This window comes from Silurus meridionalis, chromosome 27 (assembly GCF_014805685.1).
Source record: "Silurus meridionalis isolate SWU-2019-XX chromosome 27, ASM1480568v1, whole genome shotgun sequence".
Taxonomy (NCBI): domain Eukaryota; kingdom Metazoa; phylum Chordata; class Actinopteri; order Siluriformes; family Siluridae; genus Silurus; species Silurus meridionalis.
Window position 1 is genome coordinate 12,581,938 of NC_060910.1, and position 25,420 is coordinate 12,607,357.

The 25,420-nt window shown below is 34.0% G+C and overlaps 1 protein-coding gene across 3 annotated transcripts in view; it reads left to right on the top strand.

Moving 5' to 3' along the window:
- Positions 1–24,198, top strand: part of arid3c (AT rich interactive domain 3C (BRIGHT-like)) — a 55,479-nt gene extending 31,281 nt beyond the window's left edge. For 2 of the 3 annotated variants that reach the window (XM_046841146.1, XM_046841149.1), the window contains 6 exons: positions 1,733–1,805; positions 14,365–14,548; positions 15,334–15,578; positions 17,215–17,484; positions 19,623–19,712; positions 20,788–24,198. In XM_046841146.1, the coding sequence (XP_046697102.1) occupies positions 1,733–1,805; positions 14,365–14,548; positions 15,334–15,578; positions 17,215–17,484; positions 19,623–19,712; positions 20,788–20,963 (1,038 nt within the window). In that variant the 3' untranslated portion in view covers positions 20,964–24,198. The remainder of the gene's footprint in view (positions 1–1,732; positions 1,806–14,364; positions 14,549–15,333; positions 15,579–17,214; positions 17,485–19,622; positions 19,713–20,787) is intronic. The other variant, XM_046841147.1, reaches the window with a different exon arrangement.
- Positions 24,199–25,420: the final 1,222 nt, after the last annotated feature.

The window sequence follows — 25,420 nt, forward strand, 5'->3', positions numbered from 1 at the left end:
ATGATGGGGTACTGGAAAGAGGAAACAGAAGCCTAATGTATGATATTTTCCACCGGTTAATATTTAAAGCAATGTTGTGGTCATTGTGGTCTAACATATTATGACACATGGATTGGAAGCTTGTGGCGTAATTACTTCATCTCTGGCCAACTGCTGTCCTCAAAAAAAAAGAAAAACGGAGTCACTGTAACATCACATCCATCCTTTATAATGCATAATTTACTACATTGACCCTAAGCATTGTACCACTTATATGAGTCATGACCTACAAGTCATGCAGATATTATTTTCTCAATTACAAGACAAACAGAAAGATGCTTGGTAATATTGTTTGCGCAAATTCAAGAAAATCTTAATCGTGTGCTACAAGTGTAAACGATTGTGACCAGACTTGTGTTTGAGTTTTTTCTTAAAAAATTTTTTTTTATTCATTAGCAACAAGACATGCAGGATTTTCAAGTTAGCTTTATGTATCTCATGCATCACTGATTGTGTTCTACTTGTCAGAAATTCTGGTACATTGTGTACCAATGACTTGTCAAGCACAGATTACTGGCAAACTTTAATGTGTTCTTCATGAAAGCTTATTGAATAAACTAAAAATAAATGCTTGATGAATAGATATCTTTCTGCCAAGACCTATTTCACTTTGCTTACATATTCCGAAAGAAAACTATTCTTTGATTGTTTCTCCTCGCTTTTTTCAAGGTACTTCCTCTGAGACATTTTTCTCTGCAGCATTGATTGCATTGGTCCTTTAAGATTGGTGACAGCTAATACACCTCTAAATGATCAGTTATTATCTCTGGGGCCTCATTCCATGTGCCCTGCTGTTTTCAAAGGTCATCCTTCTGTTTTCATCTATCGACCTGCACTCCCGGTAACATGGAATGGGACTTATTGAAAGCGAAGGTTGAGCAGCGTATTTCCATCAGGTTACAGTCCACTCTTTCAGGAAGCGGCTTTAAAAAAATCTTTCGACTCAGCGCCAGTTTGGTGAATAGAGCAGAAATGGGGGACATAATGGACATGCCGATGCTGAGAAAAAGTCATGTAAAAAGTCTTTAGTTCCATGGGGGTGGGAATGTAAGAGACTAAACAATTTCTCACAATTTTGTTAATAAAATAATATAATTTCTGTGCAAATAATTTATTATGATATAAGATTATGACTACAATTACAATCTGTTGCCTTGTTCATTTAAAATGTAACATGTAGAAATCCTTAAGTATTTAAATGCCTTTTCCACATTTTGTACTAATGTGGCACTGGACCTGGAACTAAAATCGATATAGTCGGGAAGTTGTGAATTTCCTGCTCTCGTTTTTGTTTAAATCTATTATGAATGGTTCAATGGTTCACTGAGCAGAGTGGTAGGATTCATATTTAATTTACCACTTCCTACACACCCACTTCAAGTTAAACAGTTCGACTACAGTATGTTTTTTATTTCATATACAGAAACGAATGCTTGGAACACTAAATTTAGACCGATAAAGATTGTGTCATTGCATCACATCCATAGCTAAGAGGTTACGGGTGCAGGAAAAAGATTTAATTAAGCTCTTGAAGGGTTTGCGTGGAATCCGAATTAGTTTCTATACATTCCCTATACATATAATTATCTATCACATGATACTCAACATACATTCACACGTTGAATGACTGACAGTAAAAACATGACCTTTACTACATTAAAAGAGCTTATGTTATTTGTTCTGTTTGTTTCAGTTGTATGAGCTCGATGATGATGTAAAAAGAAAAGAATTTCTCGATGACCTCTTCAGTTTCATGCAGAAAAGAGGTAAGACTTTTAAAAAATGATACCCTTTACTACTGTTGTTTCTGTTTTCATTTGTTACTAAAAACACCATCAAATTATACTGTGGTCTAAACTGTTGCCTCATGTGAAGTGACAAAACACACCGTCTTTATAACTGCACTATCTACTATTTACTGCCGTCCTCTATGAAAACAAAGAGTTGTAAAAGTGGCAACAGCACATTCTTGGAGCTAGAATGAACAATAGAAACTCGAGGTTAATTGTTCTGATGAAAACCCAGGACTGTAAGGATGGTGTTGTGATTCCAAGTCTGGGTTTCCTGCTTAAGCCTTGGTTTGAGATCTATAAAACAATGTTGCCATTAGCGTCTCACCGTTGGCTTGTGGTGCTATCAGACACAACATGTTGCCACTGTTGCCTTTAGAATTATGCTCAGATTACATAAAAATGGCCCAGAAGGAAAGGCCTTGCCAGACAGGGAGGATAACATCCTGCTATTATCTTGCTATGTATAAATTCATTTCGACATTGTAAAAATTTTCTTTTCCTCCGATAGTAGTTCAGTGATCATTACCTTCAAACAGTTTATGACAAATAGATGAAGTTTATGGCATATTATGTAAAAAGGGTGGCACGTAGTATTGAAAAAACAACAATACAGAGGAAGGTAATATTCAGATTACGTGTGGAAGTGTGCATTTATGTGCATTCATCCTAAGCATGCAAATGCAAATGGTGTTTAAGAAATACGGTGTATTAACCTTTTTTGGTAATCTGACTTAGTCAGTATGGGGTTTAATAACTGTCTATAAAGGCTGTGGCAGTAGTGTTACTTAATTTTTAACCAAAGGATTATCATATATTATATGTCCTTGCTCTTATACCTTATGATTTCCATAGTAAAAGCTTTAACATAGGGGCATGTATAGCAGTAGCTATACATAATAAACAGATTTTTTTTGTTGTTATTTAACAAAAATTAAGCTCTTACTAATTATATATTTATTTAACGTTTAAGATCGAGTTCAGCCTATGAGCAAGTCTTTAGAGTTTGCATGCTCATTTACATGACAAGCTCTCATGACAAGTGGGTGATTTTTTAAATATAAATTTTAAGAGAGCGGAAAAAGAAGTTGGTGACGGAAGTACAAAACAAATTATTAAAAAAACAAAAATATGACTGTCAATTCCTCATATAGTTTCCATGATGTACGCAATCCTTGACAACTCGCTATGGTATAAAGAGAATAAAACATCTTGGGATTTGGAATGGGATCAGAAACTGAATGTTAATTTCAGGCTGCATCACACCACCCCAATGGATTATTTTACTATAACATCGTATCTTTACACAAAGCATGCTCAAAATTAACATTGCACGGCATAACCAGTCAAAACAGGAATTCATTATTCATTATTATCCCCCTGACAAAACTTGGATGTGGACAGGTGTCATAAATTTAGATAGCTACATGAATCAGTTGGAACATGCTCGTCGGAAAGGTGCTTAGCACTCGTTTGACATGGCTCGCTCGCGGATCTGTGAGCATTTAGTGAGTGTATTTAGAGATTCCCGCAAATTCCTTCAGGTGGACGAGTGGGGGGTAAGCAGTGAGAAGCCGAATACTTAATCCGTCAATGACAGCTTTGTATCCCTGACCATTTTAAGATTTAGCCTCCTGTCTGCAACGTTCCTCAACTTCATGCTAATGACCGTCTTAATATGGATTAGTATACCTCAGTGCAATTTATATCTGAAATTGCTTGCAACATATTATTTTTAAAATGTACACGCCAATAGGAATAATGGGCCAAGACAAGAATGGTATATTACAAGTTTTATATATATATATATATATATATATATATATATATATATATATATATATATATATATATATATATATATATATATATATATATATATATATATATATATATATATATATATATTATTATTTTTTTATTATTAATTTTTTTTTTTACACAATTTGTGAATTTCTATTATTTTTTGTTTTCTTTTGTTTTAGATATTATCATTAGTTTTAAAAGAAGAGCAGTTCACTACAGCAAAAATGTGATGATAAAATGATAGCACTGGAAATCTCAAGCCTGCATGAGAATTCTTTTTCATTCTTGGACCAATGATTTGTTTTTAAGAATCTGAAAATATTTCACTATATTACATTTAATATTTTAGTAATTTTGAGCTTGATCCACTGTTTTTGCCAAGGAGTGTAACTGCAACATAAAGTATGCTGCAATAATGTCTATTGTTTGCAAAATTATTATGTTGCTTAAATGCCAACTAGTAATGCATAACATGAGAGTACTTATAGATATGACAAGTGGTGTTGATGTTTCAGTATATTCCTGGGATATATAAATAATTGACTCAGTGGGTCTTTTTTACCTGCCATACTTTTATAATATCTAAAATATTTGTTTTACAAAAATCTTTACAATAGTTGCACAAATATGTGAGAAACAAGTGCTTTGGTAAATTTTCTGATGACAGGAATGCAGAGCTTGGTTTTATTATGGCTTACACTGTTTTTGTTTCGCCACTGGCTAATCCGAGAGAGACAGGCTGTTAGGAGTCGCTCTGTCTAGTGATGCTATGCCATAAATATGTGGGAGTGGATCGGGTCTTTTCACATCAGGTCATGCAGAAAGACAAAATATGAGCCTGTACGTGTCAAGAAAAACGAATGTACAAAATTAAAACAAAAATAAAACATAATCATAAACAATTTTTTAATCATGTTGTTTATCATAAACCATTATTCTGATATCTGTCACTCGATCTTATTTAAATACCAGAATAATAATATAATTGTTCTTTCTCATAGGTTATCAAAAAAAAAAATACGCTTTCAGTTTTTTGTCCTCTTTTTTTCTGCTTCAATTGTTAAATATCATCGATTAAATATTCAATATATGTCCATTAATATAATTGATTTTTGAGTCTGTAAGAAACAGCATGGCTGAATGATTAATGTGTGCGTCTGAATCATGCTGAAACCCATTTACAGTAGGTTACTGTGATGTCGTTTGGTATTAAGATGCTTTATAAGTTATGGTTGGCACGGCTGAATCATATCAATGGCCTTTTATTAAACAGGGGTAGATTTGTTGCCAAAGCCTACCATTTACAAATAAAGCAGATTATACGTTTCTTTATGAGTCATGTGATTGATGGGAGATGTGCGTGCTGTTGTTCGACTCGATATCCCGCATGAGTTACCTGCTTATTGAGTGAGCTTGACAAGACCGAATGCCAATTGGCTGCCTTTTTAATAGTTCTACATTCCCATGTCAAGTCCCCCCTGTCCATTTTCTGGTGGCTTGTATGAATCAAGGTTTGTGTGTACTCTGGAAGAGAGTACAGTGGCAGGGAGATAAATGTTATATTGAGGGTGTGTCAACAGTACAAACTTGCTCTACTGCAAATAAAGATTTTAAAATATGTGGTCGGTGGTGCTGTGATTGACATTGTGGATCCGATTAACATTGTTTTAGATTTTTCACAGAACATTTGTATGAATAGTCCTGAAAGATTTTTTATGTTTCACAGAAGATCTAATTAAAGCTTTCATTGTGTTGCCACAATGAAAGCTGTCATTGTGTTTTCTTCACTTATTTTACTGTGAATTCAATAATGATAACAGGAACTAACTTGTTTTTCACAAACATTACACAACATTCAATGCAACTTATAAACTATGATGCATCATTATTTATTACTTTTAGATAATTTAATTGTTGCATATTTTCCACCATTGAGTTTTACTATCTATTTATACCATTGAAAATTTGTACGTTAGAACTAACTGTTGGATTTTGTTATATTTCATACAAAAGTTGTAAAAAATTTTGTGTAAATTATTGTAAACAATGTAAATTATTATGACTGTGTTTTTGATGGATTCATTATTAGAAAATATTTTCATTTATATGAAAAAAAAAGACTACATTTTATGACTATAGAGTGCATGCACTGAGATTCTGGAGTAAACACAAAAAACATGGGATCAACCACTTTGTGATACTTTGGACTTTTTCTTTTTGTTGGCTAAGATTTTCTACTACTCTTAGCAAACACCACGGCCAGTGTTAGTTGCACGGTAATTCAACTAAGTATAATTAATAAATAGAGAATCTTCTAAGTGTTTCTAGACCGGCAATGAATATTTAATTTTTAATTTTGTTTATCACAACATGCTTTGAATTTTATTTCATGTTTTGTATATTCTAGAATCTAATAGAAAAAAAAGATGGAACAATCTAGAGTGCTAGCATTTTTTTATTATATGCCTGTTTTTAAGTTTTGAATTGTACTACCTATGCTTTAAATCAGTGTTGGTCAAATGGGGTAGCGGTATCTCAGTAGTTAAGCACCACTGTGCTGGCACCAATGCCCCTTAGCAGAGACTCTCAATTGGTCCGTATGAGATAATGCATAAGATAATTGGAAATCTCTCTGAAGAAGGGTGTCTGCCAAATGCCAGAAATGTAAAATCTGTCTCTAAAGCCATAATTTTAATCTTCAGAAAATTGTATTCATTTGTTTTCAGCTTGGCTAATGTTGGAAAAATCAGCAACCTTCTTAAGAATATCACAGTGGAAATATAACCTGAAGCTGTATTTAGACTTTTATTTTTAAAGTCCTGTATCAGGAATTTGCTATAATCAGTGATCTACTAAACACTGTTATCAGGGATAAGTTGATGTTGTATAGTATCATCTGTTATCTAACCCCCTCTGGCTAAGGCTATTAATAGCTTTTCACACACAGGGACCAGATGCAGGTCCTGTTACATTCTCACGTCACAAAGGGAGTAAACTTTGGGCAACAGCACCTCCATTTTTAACCAGGTAATCCTTTGCGAGCAAAAACGCCTTCAATGTACGCAAATGGAAAGCCAGTTGAAAGCCAGACATGCAAAAAATAGAGACACACCCAGCACACCGTATAGCCATATGTCCTGTTTATGGTAACTTTAAACATCTAAACAGAATAAAGTCTCTCATTGAGATACCCATCACTGGATTTTTATTAAAAAAATTAACTGAGAAATTAACCCTTTCATATCATGCTTTATGTGAACATCTGGAAAGTCTAGACAAGCATAAAAATTCAGAAAATATTTTGGGAAAATGGACCAGGAATGGAAAATGCTTGAAACCTGTTGTGTTTGTATTGAGGTTTTCTTGATTTCATAACACACCCTTTATGATGGCATTTCAAAGTCTAATTATTGTTAACTAAATTAAAATGACAAATTTAAAAGATTGGACATGTTAAAACACAGTCCTAAAAAATGTCTAGAAAAGATCTACAAGAAGACATTTATTTCCTCATCCTGTTCTCTGTTTGTGTTTTTTTTTTTTTTTGCTTTCTCTTCGGGTTGCAGATGAGCAATAATTAGCATGAACCAAATTAGCAGTAAGCTGAGGGAGAGTTCAGGAAAAACTCTGCATTGTCACTCAATTCCAGATGTGTAAATGTGTTTATTCCAGTATTTTTTAAGACCGAGTGGAATTATTCAGTTTGTTTATGAAGGAATCAACTGTTAGAGCAAATTAATGTTAGGAGATGCCCCATATATCTCAACAGATGTGGTCTGTGATTTGGAAGGCAAGACAAACAATCTGATCTCATGATGCATTAGTATTCTATAGGCTTCATTCGAATACACCTTCAGTGTATCTGTGATCAAAATACATCTTGTGAAACTTTATTGCAGCATCACATGCTAGTGTAGTGTAAGCTTAGTTACATAAGCATGAGGGTGTGATTGTATTCTTGCTTGTTATGATGTACACAATAGGCGGTGGTTAAATGGTCATTTCTGAGCTCGAGGACCTTTTTTCATGAGTGTTTATTATTTACTTTATTATCTAAGAGTTATGAATATTGATGTAATGGACATATTATATTTATAGCATATGTTTTTTTGTGTCTGTTTTTGACTAAAACTCTCAGTGTTGTGTTTTTAGAACATCTTGCATTGACCAAAGTGCAAAAAAAGAAAAATGCACCATACAGCCGTGCTCCAATGCCGGCGTATACAGTTGGTTATGAGGCAAGATTTTAATTTCCAAATGTGCTATTTTTGGCATCTGTCTTATATGTTTTAATGATTATTATTATCTTTAGGATGTCTTGCTAGAGACTTCCATTTCCATCAAGTTATGGTATTAAAGCCAAGCTGCATGTGCTGTTCAAACAAGCCATAGACGGGGTAGCTGAGCTCTTTTGAGTGAAACTCGAATTTAACCCCTGGTTATATTGCGTGTTAAGGGAGCTGATTGTGTGTCAGGTAAAAAAGAGTACAATACAGTAGATAAAACTAGGTGGATTCAAATTAGATTGTAGATTAAGTTAAGTAGAAAGAGGCCTTCAATTTAGTTTAGTGTTCTCTTTAATGACACTTAAATCAGAGTTATAGCAAACACTGTACTGCAGAAATAACTATTACTGTAAAAAGCAGTACATTGCAAAGAATTACTATAATTTATAGAACAAAATGGTGGTCAAATGGTTATTATTGTTGACAAATTACAATAACTATTTAACACATTTTTGCATTTAGATACAATATAATTTTTTCTGCAATGAATATTAATAGAAAAGAAAATAATTAATAATAAAATAATTAAAAGAAAAAAACAAACAGGCTGTTTTTGCAAAGAATGAATAACCTTTTAATAGTGTTATAACGCTTTTATTATGGAAACACATTGCACTCAATCAAAAAGTTTCTTTGAGGCTTTTGTATTCAGTCACTGTTCAAATTCCTTTTATAAATGCTTTTGTAAATTAAATATTCAAAGATCAGAACAATGTACCATAATTTTAATTGACTACAGATTGAATATACAGTATTATAATTACTACTGATCATGAAAAGCATATGTAATATTATAAAAGGTTTGAGAAATGTAAATAGGCCAAGTTAAGCATGTTTCTGATGTAGATTTTAGTTATTTTTTTCTTTTTTTTTTAGGAATACTAACATTCTCTACTGTGAAGAAAAAGAGAAAAGGGATGTTTTAGGATTTATTAATTTTTTTTATGTAGAACTGTAGAAGAAAGAATTAAAACTATTGGCCATCTGAAGAACCCTTGAGTAACTTCAATAAAGAGTGATCAATAAACTATCCATTACATTAGCTTTAAATTCTAACCACAGAAACCATATTTTTTTTATTATTTCAGAATAAGGGAGCTACCAAACTGCTAGGTAGCATATGGAAATTAAAACCTGAAAAAAAAGCTTCAGGTTGTCAGGTTCACATCAAAAATCAATGCCATTCGAAGGATCCCCTGCTGCGTTTGGCTTGAAAGTGAACTTACTCTATCGGCCCCTATGGACCTAGCCTGAGCTCAAAGGTCATTCGCCTTCCGAGTGTCACTTAGCCCCTGCCATCATCAATCATAACTCGCCACACACGATTCGTTTGTCACGCTGGCCTCGTGTGGATTGAGATGGCCGTATCTGCTTTCAAATCAAAATGGCTGGCAGCCTCACACAAATGGATCTGTGTTTAAGTGATGATTATAGGAGGCACACACTCACTTATCCTCCAGAGACAATGTTTCGAGAGCGGTTTAACATTAAAAGCAGAGTCAACTCTCAAATAGTAAATATATTTATAATGAAGCATAAGGTTTGTTGCAATTAATTGGCTGTTGATGTATTTTTCTTGTTTCTGGAAGAATTTTTTGCCATAGTCACATCACAGGCAAACACTGTTCATTGTGCAGTTCATTGTGGATGCAAGCGGTGAAAACATTTTCAGTGATCTCAAGACATAACAAGCAAAAGTAATTTATAATACGAACTATTTTCCAACCACATTCGATGCCACATTAATGTGAAATCAAGTACAGAAATAGTGGAAACAGCTAACATTGGATTCAAAGTCTCAGAATGCAGTACAAACAGCAGAGATGCAACTTGGTAATTGAAAGTTTAGTTAATTAGTTGTCAAGTGTGATGTTGACAGTGAATTTAGCATGAAAATGTAATGTAACTATCACCATTGTGGGTGATGTTGGAAAATGCTAGATAGATAGATAGATAGATAGATAGATAGATAGATAGATAGATAGATAGATAGATAGATAGATAGATAGATAGATAGACAGACAGACAGACAGACAGACAGACAGACAGACAGACAGACAGACAGACAGACAGACAGATCAGTTTATTCATACAAGAGGAAAATTCACAAACGTTAACCAAATGTTACCGTATAATGTTTTCACTTTAGCTAGAATGAAAATGGCCCAACTTGTCAATATAAGAACTTAATTTAATTAACCTAATTTAATCTTAAAATTAAATCTTTTGTGCACTGAATTATAAATACTGACAAGACTGTAGAATTGTCCATTAAACATTAGATTCTACAAAGGGTGAATATAAAACAATACCAGTATGACCAGTATGACCGGTATACCAGTATGAAATGGTGGGGCTAACACTCTGTCTTGATTGAGCTTACAGTGACATTATAGAGAAAAGCTAAACGAATAAGGTGTTTGAATAGCACATGTAAATCCTCACATTGTCTCCTTTCTTGAAGGTATTTTAAGGATTAAAGCCTGAAAAATTCACACATCAGTCATGACACTAAGTTAGTACGATGAACCTTTTAACATCTTCTGATCTTTAAGCAAAAGGAACAAAGCAGATGTTATAGCCCATTGTATGCCGCTAAATACCTGAAGTGATTCATGATTTCTACCAGGCACTTACAATAAATTGACTAGAGTCAGGGCCGCCTCAGCACTTTATGTTGAGTCAATGTTTTACGCCTTTTGCATTACCTGAATGCCAACACAGGAGAATTAGAAGCTAGTTGAAAGCTGAGCGTGTGATTCCTCAAACAGTGGCACCGGAAAATTCCACGGTGTTCCACTGTTTGTCAAAGTTCTCCCCAAATTTCCTTCCTTCCTCAGAGCTTTTCTTAAGCTCGGGCCACAGTTTTTTTTTAAATATATAGTTGAATTGCTCAAGTGGAAATGCCATGCTTCGGGAATGTAAATTAAAGATCTTAGAATTGACAATAATTGATCCTTAGCAGGCAAGATTCATATTCATTTGATGAAAATAAGAAGCATCACATCTTTAGAGACATCAAATGTTTAACATTCAAAGGTAAAGAGACAAGGCTCAGATATTATATTAAGGCTTTAAAATCTTTGGACTAGCCTATGACACTGTATTAGCATGAGGAAAATCAATTTGCTCATGTTGAAAAAAGGTAATTTGTAAGCAACAGAGTCCCAGGAAACAATTAAGCTTTCAGGAAGAAATGCAACTTTCTGTTTATTTTTTGATGGCTAAAATTTCACAATGTCAAAATTTCTCAGGAAACATCTCTGTTTTAGGAAAAACCTTTTGTCTCAAAAATATATTATTCGATATAAAAAAGGTTTATAATTGCCTGCCGATTTTCTACCAGAATGAAAAAAAAAACAGTTATTTATACAAATAATGGGCCGTTGAAAGCCTTAAGTTCCTTTAAAAATTGGGTTACATAAAACATCCACTGTATAAGTCTATGTGTGTGACGTGACACAATGCCCAAGCATCACTTAAACATCATTATTACACTTTTTCCACAATTCAGAATTTACAAACGTCTCCATGTTTAATATTATTTTGTGGCTGAAAAAAACTCAACCGCACTCTCTGACCTTCATTTACATAGAATTTATTCGTAATACAACACTCACTTTAGTCCATAACCTTGTTTAGCAGGACAAAGGGGAGTGCGTTTCAACAGTAATGTCACTGGAGTTTTGCCATAATGTCAGTACCGTGCCCATGTGTATATTTGACAGCATGATGTTTTTAAAAAGAAATTTGTGACAATGACTTATAACAACAGATGACTAGCTACCAAATCTTTGGCATGTGATTTCGTTTTAATTTCAGGATGCAGACAAACCTGTCTTTCTTTCTCGCTCTAGTTTTCTAAGTCACATGGGACTTATTCAGTTCATGAGCTACTCTGGTTTCCTCAATTTCCTGTTATATACGTGAATCAAGGTAGTTTCTCACGCTTTGTTTTTTGGGAGTGAGTGTAAGCATTAAAGCATCACACTCATCCTTTCTATTACCTCACTGAAGTGTGTAAAGAAAACGCATTACAGATGAAGAAAGCTGAGGAGATGACCAACTCCAGTGCTATAACTAAAACCCTTCACCACTTCATCAGTTCCACATTTTTAGTGTGGGAGCAATTAACAGGGAATTGGTGGGGGATGGTGCTCAGGGTAAACATGTTTTTTTTTTCATGTAATCATTCATTGTCATTATGATGCATTGGGTTGGTTAGTCTGACAAAAGCTCATTGCGGCTTTTATTCGCTGTATCTCTTTCAGGGAATCAGAGAGACCACATGCATCACCTCGGCCATCGAGCGTCCATAAATCTTATTGTAAAGGGGCTTGTCTGGGTTTAGATTCAGCCTGATGCTGGCTTTTGTCAGGTCCATTTTTATTTATCGCCCTATACTCGTTTACATTAGTCTTTTGTGTTTGTGGATAAATAATTGTTTTAACGATTATCTTTGGGTGCTCTGTATTAAAGGAGTTTTAGACCTAGATGAGGAGAGGACAGTAAATCTGATGTTCCTTTAATTGAAAACTTCATAAAGTAGAGGTTTGAATCAATCCTCAGGAGAATTTGCTCAACTTTTACATGTAAATTGAATATTAAAATATATCATAGAAATACAGTGTGTATATAACACTGAAGAAAGTACTGTCTGTTCTTTAACAGAGTTCACAGGTACAGACTAATCTCTGACTTGTCATAACGTTCACCTCTGTTTACCTTTATTCGGAATCAATAAAAAAAGAACGAAAAAAGTGCGAACACATAACGGAAGAGTTGTTTGTGTGTGATATATGGACAGTTGAGGGCGAAGTTAGAAGTTAAAAATGGCAATTGATTGTTTTAGATGGTGCTCCCACTTTAAATGTAATTCCATCATTGTTCATTGCACGAGCGCAGATAAATCATTTACTTAAATAGTGTCTCTTAGTTCACATGCCAGAGAGGCAAAATGAAGCTGTAATTATAAAGCTTAATTGATGTGTTTTTACCACCATAGGCCATTCCTTTCCTCTTCACTGTCTTTTCATAGCCAAAGCTGTGCTTGCTGTTGTTTGCACTATATTTCTCAGAGTATTGATTGCTATTATGGTAAATCCGATGGGCACAATGGAACTCTATCAGCAAAATACAGGTTAATTATCTGGAGGTCAGCCGCTCTCCAGTTCACACAAAGGACTGCTATTCTTCGCTGCTTTATGACCTGACATTAAATCGTGAGCACAAATTATAACAGGGGATTTTTGTGTTTGTGAAATCAGAAGGTAAAATGCGTAGGTACATTTTAGAAAGCATTTTTTTTCTTGATTGAAGCAATATTTTTCTTGTTTAGTAGAGAGTAGATTTAGAGTTAGACTCGTTGACCTAAAAAGGCACAAAACACAACAGATAATGTGCTTCTAGTTATTATTAGGATGTTCAGGCTATCACTCATAATATTACAGTGTGTCACTGGTTCAGATGAAGACCAGATTATGTTTTAATTCAATTCTATTTGTAGGACATCATTAACAATGGAGATTTACAACACTGTTGAACCTGATTGGTCAGAAGACACTGATTAATTGACAATAGCCTGTTATACATGCACACATTCAAATATTATTATTGTTTCTATACTAACAACTAACATGAAGACTGATTTGGAAGATGGTCTACATAAATACATTATAAAAGCATAACGTTTTCTGTGATAAGGCATTTACAAACAAATCAAACAAAGTGTTCAGGAGGGACATTCTGTGGGTTTATCGAAATGTTTGTTTTATTAACTTAAAGGACAAACAAAACAGGGGCTAGTGGGGAAATTAGTGTTTTGCTGTTATGAGAATATAGGAATTAACTAAGCATTATTTGTCATTTTGTATTTATGGAAAGCTTTAAAATCTAATAATATACTTGAAAAATTGTTATTGAAAAAACTACTCATCCCTACCGTCCCACTGTGGATTATTTTCTTAAGGAACACCCCACAAAATTGTATAATTGTAATAATTGATAAATGCATGCATATATATATATATATATATATATATATATATATATATATATATATATATATATATATATATATATATATATATATATATATATATATATATATATATATATATATATATATATATATATATATATATATATATATAAACTTTACATGTGAGATAGCTTGCAAAAGGTGATTGATGGCTTTTCAAGTCCTGGACATTTTGTTTTTATCAGAAAAGCATTGGCAGTACATTTCCACCAGACAGTGGAGACTTTTGATTGAGCAGTAAAAGTGATTTTTTTTTTTTCAAGTAGGAGAACGAGGCTGTCGGACATTTTACTTATGCCAGACTGATTGGCCTCGTAAGCGGCAGAGAGACCCATCGATAAGCCGGAGTTAATGGCATTGATTGTGGATATTGTGTGTCTGTGTGTGTGTCCCACTCCTGTAGGGACTCCAGTGAATCGGATTCCTATCATGGCCAAGCAGGTGTTGGATCTCTACACTCTCTACAAGCTTGTCACCGAAAAAGGTGGCTTAGTGGAAGTCATCAATAAGAAAATATGGCGCGAGATTACCAGAGGTCTCAACCTCCCTACCTCGATTACCAGTGCAGCTTTCACTCTCCGGACCCAGTGAGTATGATTACCTCCTACATCTTCAATCCACTGATGACTATGAGTCAGTTCTTGAACATAGAGTCTGATTCAATTATCTGCCTTTAAAGAACACAGGGGTGTATATCTGATATGATTTGAGTGGATAAACGAGACACAGAGACAAACCAAAGATCAAAGGTTCATACTTTTTTTGTCTTTATTAATATTGTAAACACCCATCATATTTAATTAGACTTTTTAGTGAAAAAATCATACAAACATTTAATGAACAAATCATTATTTCAGTTTAAGAAATTATACTGTTAATTCACTATATAAAAAAAATCTTCCTCACTAATACTACAATACAAGTGGCATCCTGCTCTGTATACACTTGCAAAAAGTCTTTATATTTTAGTTAGCAGGGAGCTTTTAGCTTTTATATAATGTATATCATTGTATATAAAACAACTGTTCCTAGAGGACTCTCAGGTAAATTCTGCCCATTTTCTTTTGTTGCCCATTTTGAAGAATAGACAATATAGTAACCAGATAAATTGGAGCTTGTTCATACTCTGTATGCCTGACTATCTCAAAAAGCATTACAAAAAAATTATTTCGTTATATTTAAAAAAACCCTAATGTACAGAAACATGAGAAGTAGACTAGGAACTCGAACACCATTAACTTCACCTGCTCATGAAACCACCTCATTGAAAAACAGCTGTGGTTTTAAGTGATCTTTTAACTGTAAAGTTTGCCGTGTTTCCTGTCATTAAGACTTCCAAAGACTTACTAGTGCATCTTTCTTTTCTGCTCAGGTATATGAAGTACCTCTATCCATACGAATGTGAAAAGCGAGGGTTGAGCTCACCTGGGGAGCTGCAGGCAGCCATTGACAGCAACCGGCGTGAGGGCCGCAGACAGAGTTACGGCTCAGCCCTTTTTAACTACTCGCCTGTGGGCACCCCCACCTTGCTGCCCTCACCCAAACACCCCATCACCCACATCAGCATAGGAACCCCCAACGGAGGTCAAATGGCCCACACACCGGTCATCAAGAAAGGTGAGAAGGGTTGCATTAGTACTAAACCGATATATGGTTGTTCTTGCAGATAAAGAAAAACATACATGAAATTAGGATTTAGGATATGGATAAACTTAAAGGGATAAACCTATTGACATTCACATATAAATTCATATTTATAACATATTTATTTCTGGAAAGCTGCTTTAGGACAATGTCCATTGTTAAACCACTTTACAAATCAAACTGAATTTTATTAAATTACTTTAAGTAGCCAGTGCAATAGAGAGTATTGAAAGACGTTACTTACATAATAAGAAAAAATCATTTATAATTAATGTACCCATTAATTTATGACAAATAAGTAAATTGTACAAACAATGCAAAATGAATTTATGGCATACTAAAAATTCAGCATGGTTACTATTTGTACTAAAATAGAAAGTGAAATGCTTTTCACATATTGAAGGAAGTTCCCTCTGTAACAGAAGATTGCATAAGCAGCTTGTGCAAGACAACAGGCATTAATTGAACATTTCATGAAATTGTTTTTAAATATTCACGATTACGTGATATCAGAGGCAGAAACTGTTTCTGTTTTTTCTTTTTTGATATATTTCATTTGAATTTTGCACTTCTAATCTATTAATCAACTCTAGCTATTTTATTAGTATTATATTATATGATACATGGAAAATATTTACAAGAGTAGATTTTATCAATAAATTAATAAGACTCCAGCTTTTTAAATGAAATAATTTAATTCATAATGTTCTGGCTGTGTATCATCACCGCAAAGAAAAAGCAATTCTTGCAAACCCACGCGTGGTCTAGGATCCTGTTTATATTTGTTTTTGAATAAAAATGTGCGGTCTATGTTGTATTTGAATAAAAAATTGAAGGAAAATAAATTTCGTTTCAACAGTAGTGTCCTTCTTGTACTCACGCTTTTTGTGCCTTGTGGCCTGGGTGGTCATCAGTGCAGACAGGAAACAGCTTGCAGTACTTCCTCTTGCCCAAGCTGCCAGTTTCCGCATTGCACCGGTGGGAGCATTTGAAGGCACAGGGAGATGTGATTCAGTAATGTGGCCATATGGAAAAAGACACAAACACGCACAGATTCCTCAAAGGATCAAAGGCTTTTTTTAAAGCTCTGTCAGTATTTATAGCTTGTCACCACATGGGTTAAAATAGAACAGAGCATGATTTTAGTGTTTCACTCCCATGACCACATAACTTCTCTTTACAGAGCAAACACGTTTTTATAACTACATTTTGCATATTATATACAACATGCATCAAACTGAATTATATAGCAGACAATATACAATATTTTATCCAGTAGAACATTGTACACATGTACTTGCATCTTTAAACATTTTATATTCTTTCATTAGAGGAATTCGAACATGTGCACTTCTTATGTGCAATGGTTTATTTTTTTACTTTATTTTGTAAAAATCGAATATCCCCAAAATGCATGTACAGATTTACATTCAAGAGTTTCATCAAATGCTTTGAGTTTCCTATTGACCCTCATGACCGGAAATATATATTGTGGTGTTTTTCTCTTTATTTATCCAATTATGAATAAATCCTGAAATTGCGTATCTGTATAATATGTCACTTTTTATATTATAATCCCTGATCCAATAACTCTCACTCTCTTTCACAGAAGACTCTATGCTTTCCAACTGCCTGACAAATCGGATGGGCATCCCCATGCCCCTGAGTGGGCACCATGGTGCAGCTGCACAGGCTGCAGCGGCCATGCAGGCAGCTGCCATTGAGCAGTTGAGAGAGAAGCTGGAGGCTGGAGAGCCCCCAGAGAAGAAGGTAATGCTGATGGCTGAGGAGCAGCAGAGGATCATGCAGCAAGCGCTTCAGCACAACCTTTTCGCCATGGCCAGCCAACTGCCGATGAATATCAAGCTCAACAACATAGGTGTGTGTGTGTGCGTGTGCGTATACTATATTAAAGTTTTCACACCATTATCTGTATATCACCTCTCGCAATTTATGTTAATTTGATTTGATTTTTGCCTGGAACTTAAAGCATCTGTTTTCACCACCCACTGGATGTCAGCTAGAATTGCATAGTAGATATTTTAAAGCTGTATGCAATCTTTAAAAAAATATTAGAATGAAAAATCTTAAAATGTAGGGACTCCAAACACACCCTCATTCCATTCAGCCTAAACAAAAAGATATTGAATTGGCTGAATTAGGCTACCGTGCCAAACATTTCACACCATGCTTGAATTCCTATTCTTGCAACCAGCACAGGCAGTTCCAAAGAAATCACAGTGAAAATTCTATACTTGCAACCAGCTTGACAGCATTATTGTCTAGACAATTAACAAGCAAACAGTGCATAATGTACAACAGTTTCAATAAATATGCAGTATAATTGTTGACTTGGAAACCTGACAGAAGACAAGTTTAAAAAATAAACAATATATTTCGGGTTGATTATCTATAATGATCACAGTTTTTTTAATTCATTAATATTACAGTTAACATAAAAGTAATTGTCAGTGAAAAAACTGAATAGGCTGGGTTAAAGCTCCCTTTTTGTTAATTTTTAAATGAAAGCATATGAACAGTAAAGAAAAGACGTGTATGTTCTAAGCAAAGATATGCTATATAATTCCATCTTTACTGCAGAAGCCATGGTACAAATTAATACAATACATGTCATCCTTATGAAACAAAAATAAATATGGGAACTTGACTCATGACCATAATTAAAGAGTAGATACACTTATAATAATATGTTAAAAAGCCATAGTCGCCTTAGTTTCTGTCTTCTCAACTACTTACAAAAAACGTTGACGTGGCCCTGAATAAAATTTGGTTTGACACCACTCGTAAGTAGCTAGAGACGGGGATCTCTAAAGAAAAAGAAAAGGAAAAAAGGGAAATGTTTAGTTGTTTGTTGATATTTTTAGATATAGGCATATGAATGTTTCAGCACCATTCAGTGAATGAGTAAAAATGTTAAAATATATGTTTTGTTTTATGCTGAATATGGAGTGAGTCAGTAGCTGGCTGGGAGTAGGAAGTTAAAACCTTTCTGTTAGCTGTTCTAACATTTGTAACATATGTATATATAGTTTAACTATAAAATAATCCACCCAACATTTTCCTCTACTGAGTCTCTCACAGACTAAAGGTTGACATGACTAACATGAAATGATCATAACATAAAATGACAACTCATAATACATTCAATTCAACGTATATTTTGGGTTTTTACACAAAATCAGGCCAACGGTTCAAGAATAAACAAACATGCTGATGTCTGGCTGCATGGAAAATGATAATGATTTGACTACACCTCAAGTCACGAATTTCATAATGACAGAGTCTGTGAGAAGATTGCGGCATCTCTCTCTCTCTCTCTCTCTCTCTCTCTCTCTCTCTCTCATGAGTAATACGTTATTTCTGCACGACTGTTCCTTTTGTATCAGTCATAATGACAGACTACACTTTATGTACCATATGAGGGGAAAAATAGAATATAATTCTATAGCATGGTGTAGAGTTTGATGTAATGCAGTCAAATACTCTGCAATTTAAAGATTATTGTTAAATGTTATTTGCTCAAACTATGTCTGAGAATACATTTAGGAGTCCCCCTGTAATGACACACGAGAGAGAAATGATAGACATTAAAACCTTTAATGTAGCCGCAACATCCAAAAAAAAATATGATGGAAACAAATAATTTTGTCTTAGTCTGGGTTGAAATTTGAAATGTAATGGATGTTTTAATGTTGTTAATGAGTGGGCAAAGTACGACGACGCTCAAACAGGGCCGCGTTTTATAATTTCAACCTTCAGTGTAATACCGTTTCCTGAGATAACTGGAAAGTTCAAATAGATTTGACATGCTTTTGAGTATTTCTTTCCCTCCCCCTCTTTTCCTCTGAACTCTTTTAATAAACTGCTCCTTATCCTGTCACTCATGAGTTATCGCCAATAGTTGATGGCGCGCTCCTCTTGCTTCTTGTGTTCCTTTTATAAATGCTCATATTGAGTTTTTCTCACCCTTGCTCTCTCCGGCTCCTCTCTTGACAGATGACAGACAAGAGACTGCATTGAACCTGTCTACCAACGGCATTAGCAGCATCAACATGTCAATAGAAATAAATGGAGTTGTCTACACAGGTAAATAGAGCGGCCGTTTGCTGATGTAATTGCGGGCAGGAAATTCAATAAGTTATAGCAGCACCCCCGTGCGTTTAGTCCTCCACACAATTTGATGTCTTTGCTATAAAATCTATCGTAATGAAGTGGCAAGTCCAATAGAGTTAAAAAAGTTAAATATCTAGAAATTGGCGTCCAGCTGCTGCCAGGTCGATGGGGCTTATTGTCTTTCGTGCCTGAAAGGAAGAAGCCCCTGCTTAAGGTGGATACAGTGCTTGTGCCTGGCAAACAAGTGACTGTAATTATCTGGAGATGGTCCATTGGAGTGCACTCTATAAGTGCTGGGAAACTTTTGCTGGAAAGGACATTGAGTTAAAATGGGCATTTTCAATTGAAGCAAAAGACCACAGCTAAATGTTCTTTCTTTGTCAATCAATTACTGTTTCTCATCGAATGTCATCTGTCCAACCCGGTGGGGAAATAATGGCTGTCAAATATAGCAAATGATAGAACTCATCAGGGGCTACTCCGGGATATTTCAAGATATGACTATTTTGTCTGATTACCTTGAAACGTTAACAAGATTTTAAAGTTTGTTAGGAAAAATACAAATAAATAACAAGGTGTCCAAATGTGTCAGAACTTTTCAAAATTAGAAATACTTTAAATAATACAAAGAAGATATTCTTATCAATATTGGACATTTAATTTTACTTGTTATGTTTTAAAGCTTAAACTTAAACTGATTTCTGGGATTAGTGTTAGCAGTACCTCTTTGCTGTTATTTTAATAACATAGTCAGCAATTCTACTCTTAAGTGTAGACTTAAATTTTTATTACCTCATATTTGTTAACTTTAGATCTGACACTTGAAATGATGCTCATATGACTTCCAAGTGACATATTAATTGGTGAAAACAATTAAAACACTTAAAAATTTCATTATTTTTTGCACTTGAGTGAAGTTGATAATTTTATCATTTGACATCTTTGGTGTCAGATAAATGCTTCAATTATAATAAACAATAATGAAAATGTGATTTCGAATATATTCAAAATTTAAACTGATGACTTTTTTATCACACATTTCTTCCAGGGATCCTGTTTGCCCGTAAGCCAGCCATCTCTGTGATGCCAGCTAGCCAGCGAGGTCCTCTTCATGTCAGCTCTCAGGGAAAGAGCAACAGCCCTGGTCTCCTCAGCCACAGCAAGCCGTCCTCTTCCTCATCCTCCTCCTCTTCCTCCTTGCACGGACCGACTGCCTCGCCTTAAGCCAACCCTACCAAACCCTGCTTGTTTTCCCAAAGCCAGAAGGCAGGCTGCTAAACTCTCCAGACTGTGTGTGTGTTTAATTTTTTTATTTTATTTTTTTTGTATTCTCTGATGGTGACTTTTTTTTTTTTACACATCACCCTCCCATCCATGCAAAGCCAATCAATCACCTAAACAGTACTTCCAGCATATATGAAGCATGTTCAGTATACATACTGTGCAGGCTTTCAGGACTCACTTTTGAGTACAGTGCCAAGAAGACAAGAAGCTGTAAGATAACAGGAAGGACGAGGAAGATGATATTTCACAGATAGGACTCTTGAAATGAAGATTGATCTGATGTTAAAGATGAAAATACGCTTTGTCCTTCTTTATCATTCTGTTTATGTGAATCAGACTAGCTTTAATACCAAAATACCAAAGAACATATGAATAACATTGTGATATTGTGCACATGCATATTCTCCTAGTATCATCATGTTTAGATGATGCCTGTGCAGAAATGAAATATGCAATGGTAAAGATTATTAAACTAAATCACAAAATTACTATATCAGTGGTAGAAAAAGCACATTCCGCTTAACTTGGGGCATCAAATAGTCAGGGAGATAAATGCAAATTCTATGTCATATTTTAGCTTTAACTTTCTTTAGAGTTAAAAAAAGATTTGATATGAACAGAAATGAGTAATCCCTTGAATGCCACATAATCCACAAATATTGGGACAATCATAAGTCATTTATATCTTATACAGATATAGTAGTATTTGGTGATAATCTGTTACCTAAGCTGGCAGAAGTTTTCACAGTCCTCTGCCTCAGTTTAATACCAAGGTTCATAAGCGTTCATAAAATGTAGTTTTTTATTTCATTTAAATTATCATTCTGGTCAAAATAGGTTTCTCATAGCTACATCAGTTGTAAAATCGTTTGTTTTGGGATTGTGTAGTTTAGGACTTTATTATGAAAACTGGCTGAGCACTTCAATGCAACTCCCTAATATGAGGAAAACGTATACATATGTGGTTAGGAGAAACAAAACACACCCCAAACAGTAGTTAAATATATGAGAATTTATCTTCTATTGTAAGTTGAGTCAGATTTCTGATTTACTTTTCTTGTTACCTTATACTTTTGCTCCAATTTCATTTTTGTTTTTAAGGATATTTGAGGTTTTTTTTTTTGTTGTTATTCTTTTTTTTTTTTTTTTTTTTCAGAAGTTTGTAAAGCATATAATTTCAAATTCTATTTATTATTATGATAATTTTCTTTTTTGCTGTTTTAGACTTTTTTTAAATCCTGGGATGCATCGTTGAGCAGCTCCATGGTTGAAAAAAAAAAAAGAGAAAAGAAAAAAAAAATTATTTTAAATGCAGCCAGATACCTCACAATTGTACCTGTACATACGTGTAATAGATGATGAATTTACAAGGTATACCTCATTTTATTTCATTTCATTTTGTGAAGCCACTTGAAAAAAATCAAAGCTTTTGTTTTAACAGATCACTGGATTTTTTTTTTCCTATTTTGTATTATTATTATACCAAAGAAGGGAATTATATTGATACGCATCTACCTCATTTGTTGTAGACTGTGCCAATGAACATGACCACAATTTTTAAGTGTAACTTTTAAGGCTGTACATCAGACGTACATATGGAAAGACAAGTCTGCAGACAACACAGGGCACAGTGTAATGTGCATTTCTTGTTCAATTTTGTCTGTGGCATTTTTATGTGTGGTTCGGAAAAAGAAATGCCAGAACTGTACATATACAATCTATTCTGAGCGATTTATTAGTGACTGGTTTGTTGATGATATGAATGATCTGAATCATTGCTTTAAGTACACCTTACAAGAGAAGCTATAACCAATAACAACCATGTTATGTGGATTCTAAGCATCTGCATATGCACAGTGGTCTTGGCAAAGTTCTTATAATTGTTAAACTCCAGTGTTTACTTGAATCACTGTTTGCATGCACAGCATTTACTTGGGTTTAAAAGACGAGCAAGGGTGGAGTTTCCAAAAGCAGGTTGCACGATTGATCACATGATATGAAGTTCAAATGATTTACCTGAGCCATGTTGTATGAAATCCTAAGATGGTCAGGGTGAAGCCCAAATGCAAGGAAAGCAACGACAGCTGTCTTAGGAGCTCATTCATATTAAATAAAACAGCATTGTTCCTAAACTTTAAAATACCAACACACTTTGCATTACATTTGTTGGGTTTTGCATTAGCTAGGTTTCATTCCCTGGTAAATGGCTGCAGTAATCCCCATAAAATAAAAACCCAGCAAACCCAAAAAATAGTTGTTTTATCTCATTAGAAAGGCTTCAAGACTTAAGATCTAAATGCCTAAAAGTGCCCTATGAACATTTTACTGAAGTTTAGGGATTTCGGTTATATTATCTGCAACTAACTTTGCTTATTTTTCATTGATTCAAATATTAATTTTTGCCATCTTTATTTAAATACACAAAAAACTTGATTATATATACAGTTCAGGCCTTGGTTGAAAAGTGACAACCGTAAGAATGTAAAAAATGTGTCCTGAATTTAGCACAACATTACATTAGATCATGACCGTATTTTTTCAAATGTATAGAAACAAAAACAGAAGGGCATATGTGGAACACAGAATGGGGCACAGTCGTGTTGTCACAAAGTGTTGTGCTCTAAGAGATGTTTCTTTGGTTTTTATTCCGCAGCTATGGCACAGATTGATATCTTTTCACATAGATGCCGCTTCATATCTCATCTCTAAACTGCAGAGATGTCTGTGCAACTCTGGAGTATTTGTCGACTGTGAAACGAGAACATGAGTCAGCGCGATTCTTGTAAAACCAAAGCTTTTTTTTTAAAAACTGTTCAACATCGGAAAGCTTGTTAACAAAGTTGAAATCATTTTGTTGAATGTTGGAAAAAAAAAGAAGAAGAAAGGGTTCACTCATGTGCTTACAAGACTATGTTTACTATGTTAAATATGTACACAATGCTATGATGGTAGATTTTAGATTCTTTATTCGCTGTGTATGAAGCTTCGGAAAATTTCTTTCTATTCCTCTTTTTATTTTATTTGGATGATCCAGTGCATTATGGGAAAGCTGGATTGTGGTGCTCAGGGGTTAAAAAAGTAAGAAAAGAAAAAAAAAACAGGTGAAAGATTTTGTTTGTTTGTTTTGCCATTAACTTGTAGCATAATTAGAAATAAAGTACTACTTTCAACTTTACCAAGCAACTGAGTGTTATAGTCATTACTTGTTAATAAAGAATATTAATATAATCAAATTATTATAATAAGAATTAAATTGATATGAAAGTAAACTATTATGCTATATTATATCAAACTATTATACTATACTAGAAGTAATTTAGTAACTACTAGGAAGCGTTTAGTTATGACACAAAGATTAATAAATAATATATTGTTGGGAATAAAAGATGTTCAGTATCGGGAACTCTAAGGGGTTGGCTGTAATAGAAAATATAATTTATTACCACACCATTGATTATTTTTACCTAGTGTCCTAAAGTGCTTAATTGCACTCGCACAACCAAAACTAACACTTTTTTACAATTAATAATGTGACGTTCAATCATGTTCTCACTTATACACTACCATCTATAAACAGCTGTTACCTCCTTTTTTCTTTCTCTCTGATGAAGTTAATGGAAATGAAAATGCAGGGTTTTTTCATATTACCAGGAACATGGAAAGCCCATTATCCTAAAGACTTTAACATGGCTGACAGCCTAAAATTGCAGCTTTACCTCTCGCTGTTACAAAGAACTACAACTAGAGACACCTCACAGACAAGTTAATGTCCTTAAACCTACGTATGTGCCGCATGTGCCAATGTATGCTGTTGTTATTGAAACCAGATTGGAACAGAAGTGCAACAAAACATGACTTGAAATTTTATTACAGCTGAACCTCTTCACCTTCTGATAAATCAGAATCAAGTGATATATATGTAATATAAATGTAAATTAATAATCATTATAACTATAATAATAATAATTATTGTTGTTCTTGTTGTTAAATATTATTATTATTGCACATTATAATACCAGATAATTATTAATATTCTTGATGCTAATCTAATGGCTGTAATTGAATTAATTTTTCTGCAGACAAGCCTCCACATTTTCCTAAATTTAACAGGTTGAAATAAAGGAATAAAGGTAATGTCAGAGCTTAAATCGTGCCACAATGTGAAAATATTATCACTTAAAATATATACAGGTCTAATGTATTTTAAGTGTTGTTGTTGTTTTTTTTACACTTGATTAAAAGCATTTTTTTATTATTATTTTTGTTTATTTATTCTTCAATCTTCCTGCAATTAGCTAGCATTTGCTAAGATTTCTGCATTAGCTGTTAGCTAGCATGCTACTAACACAGGTTTATACAATATGTTTTTAAACTATCAGACTTACATAAATACAACA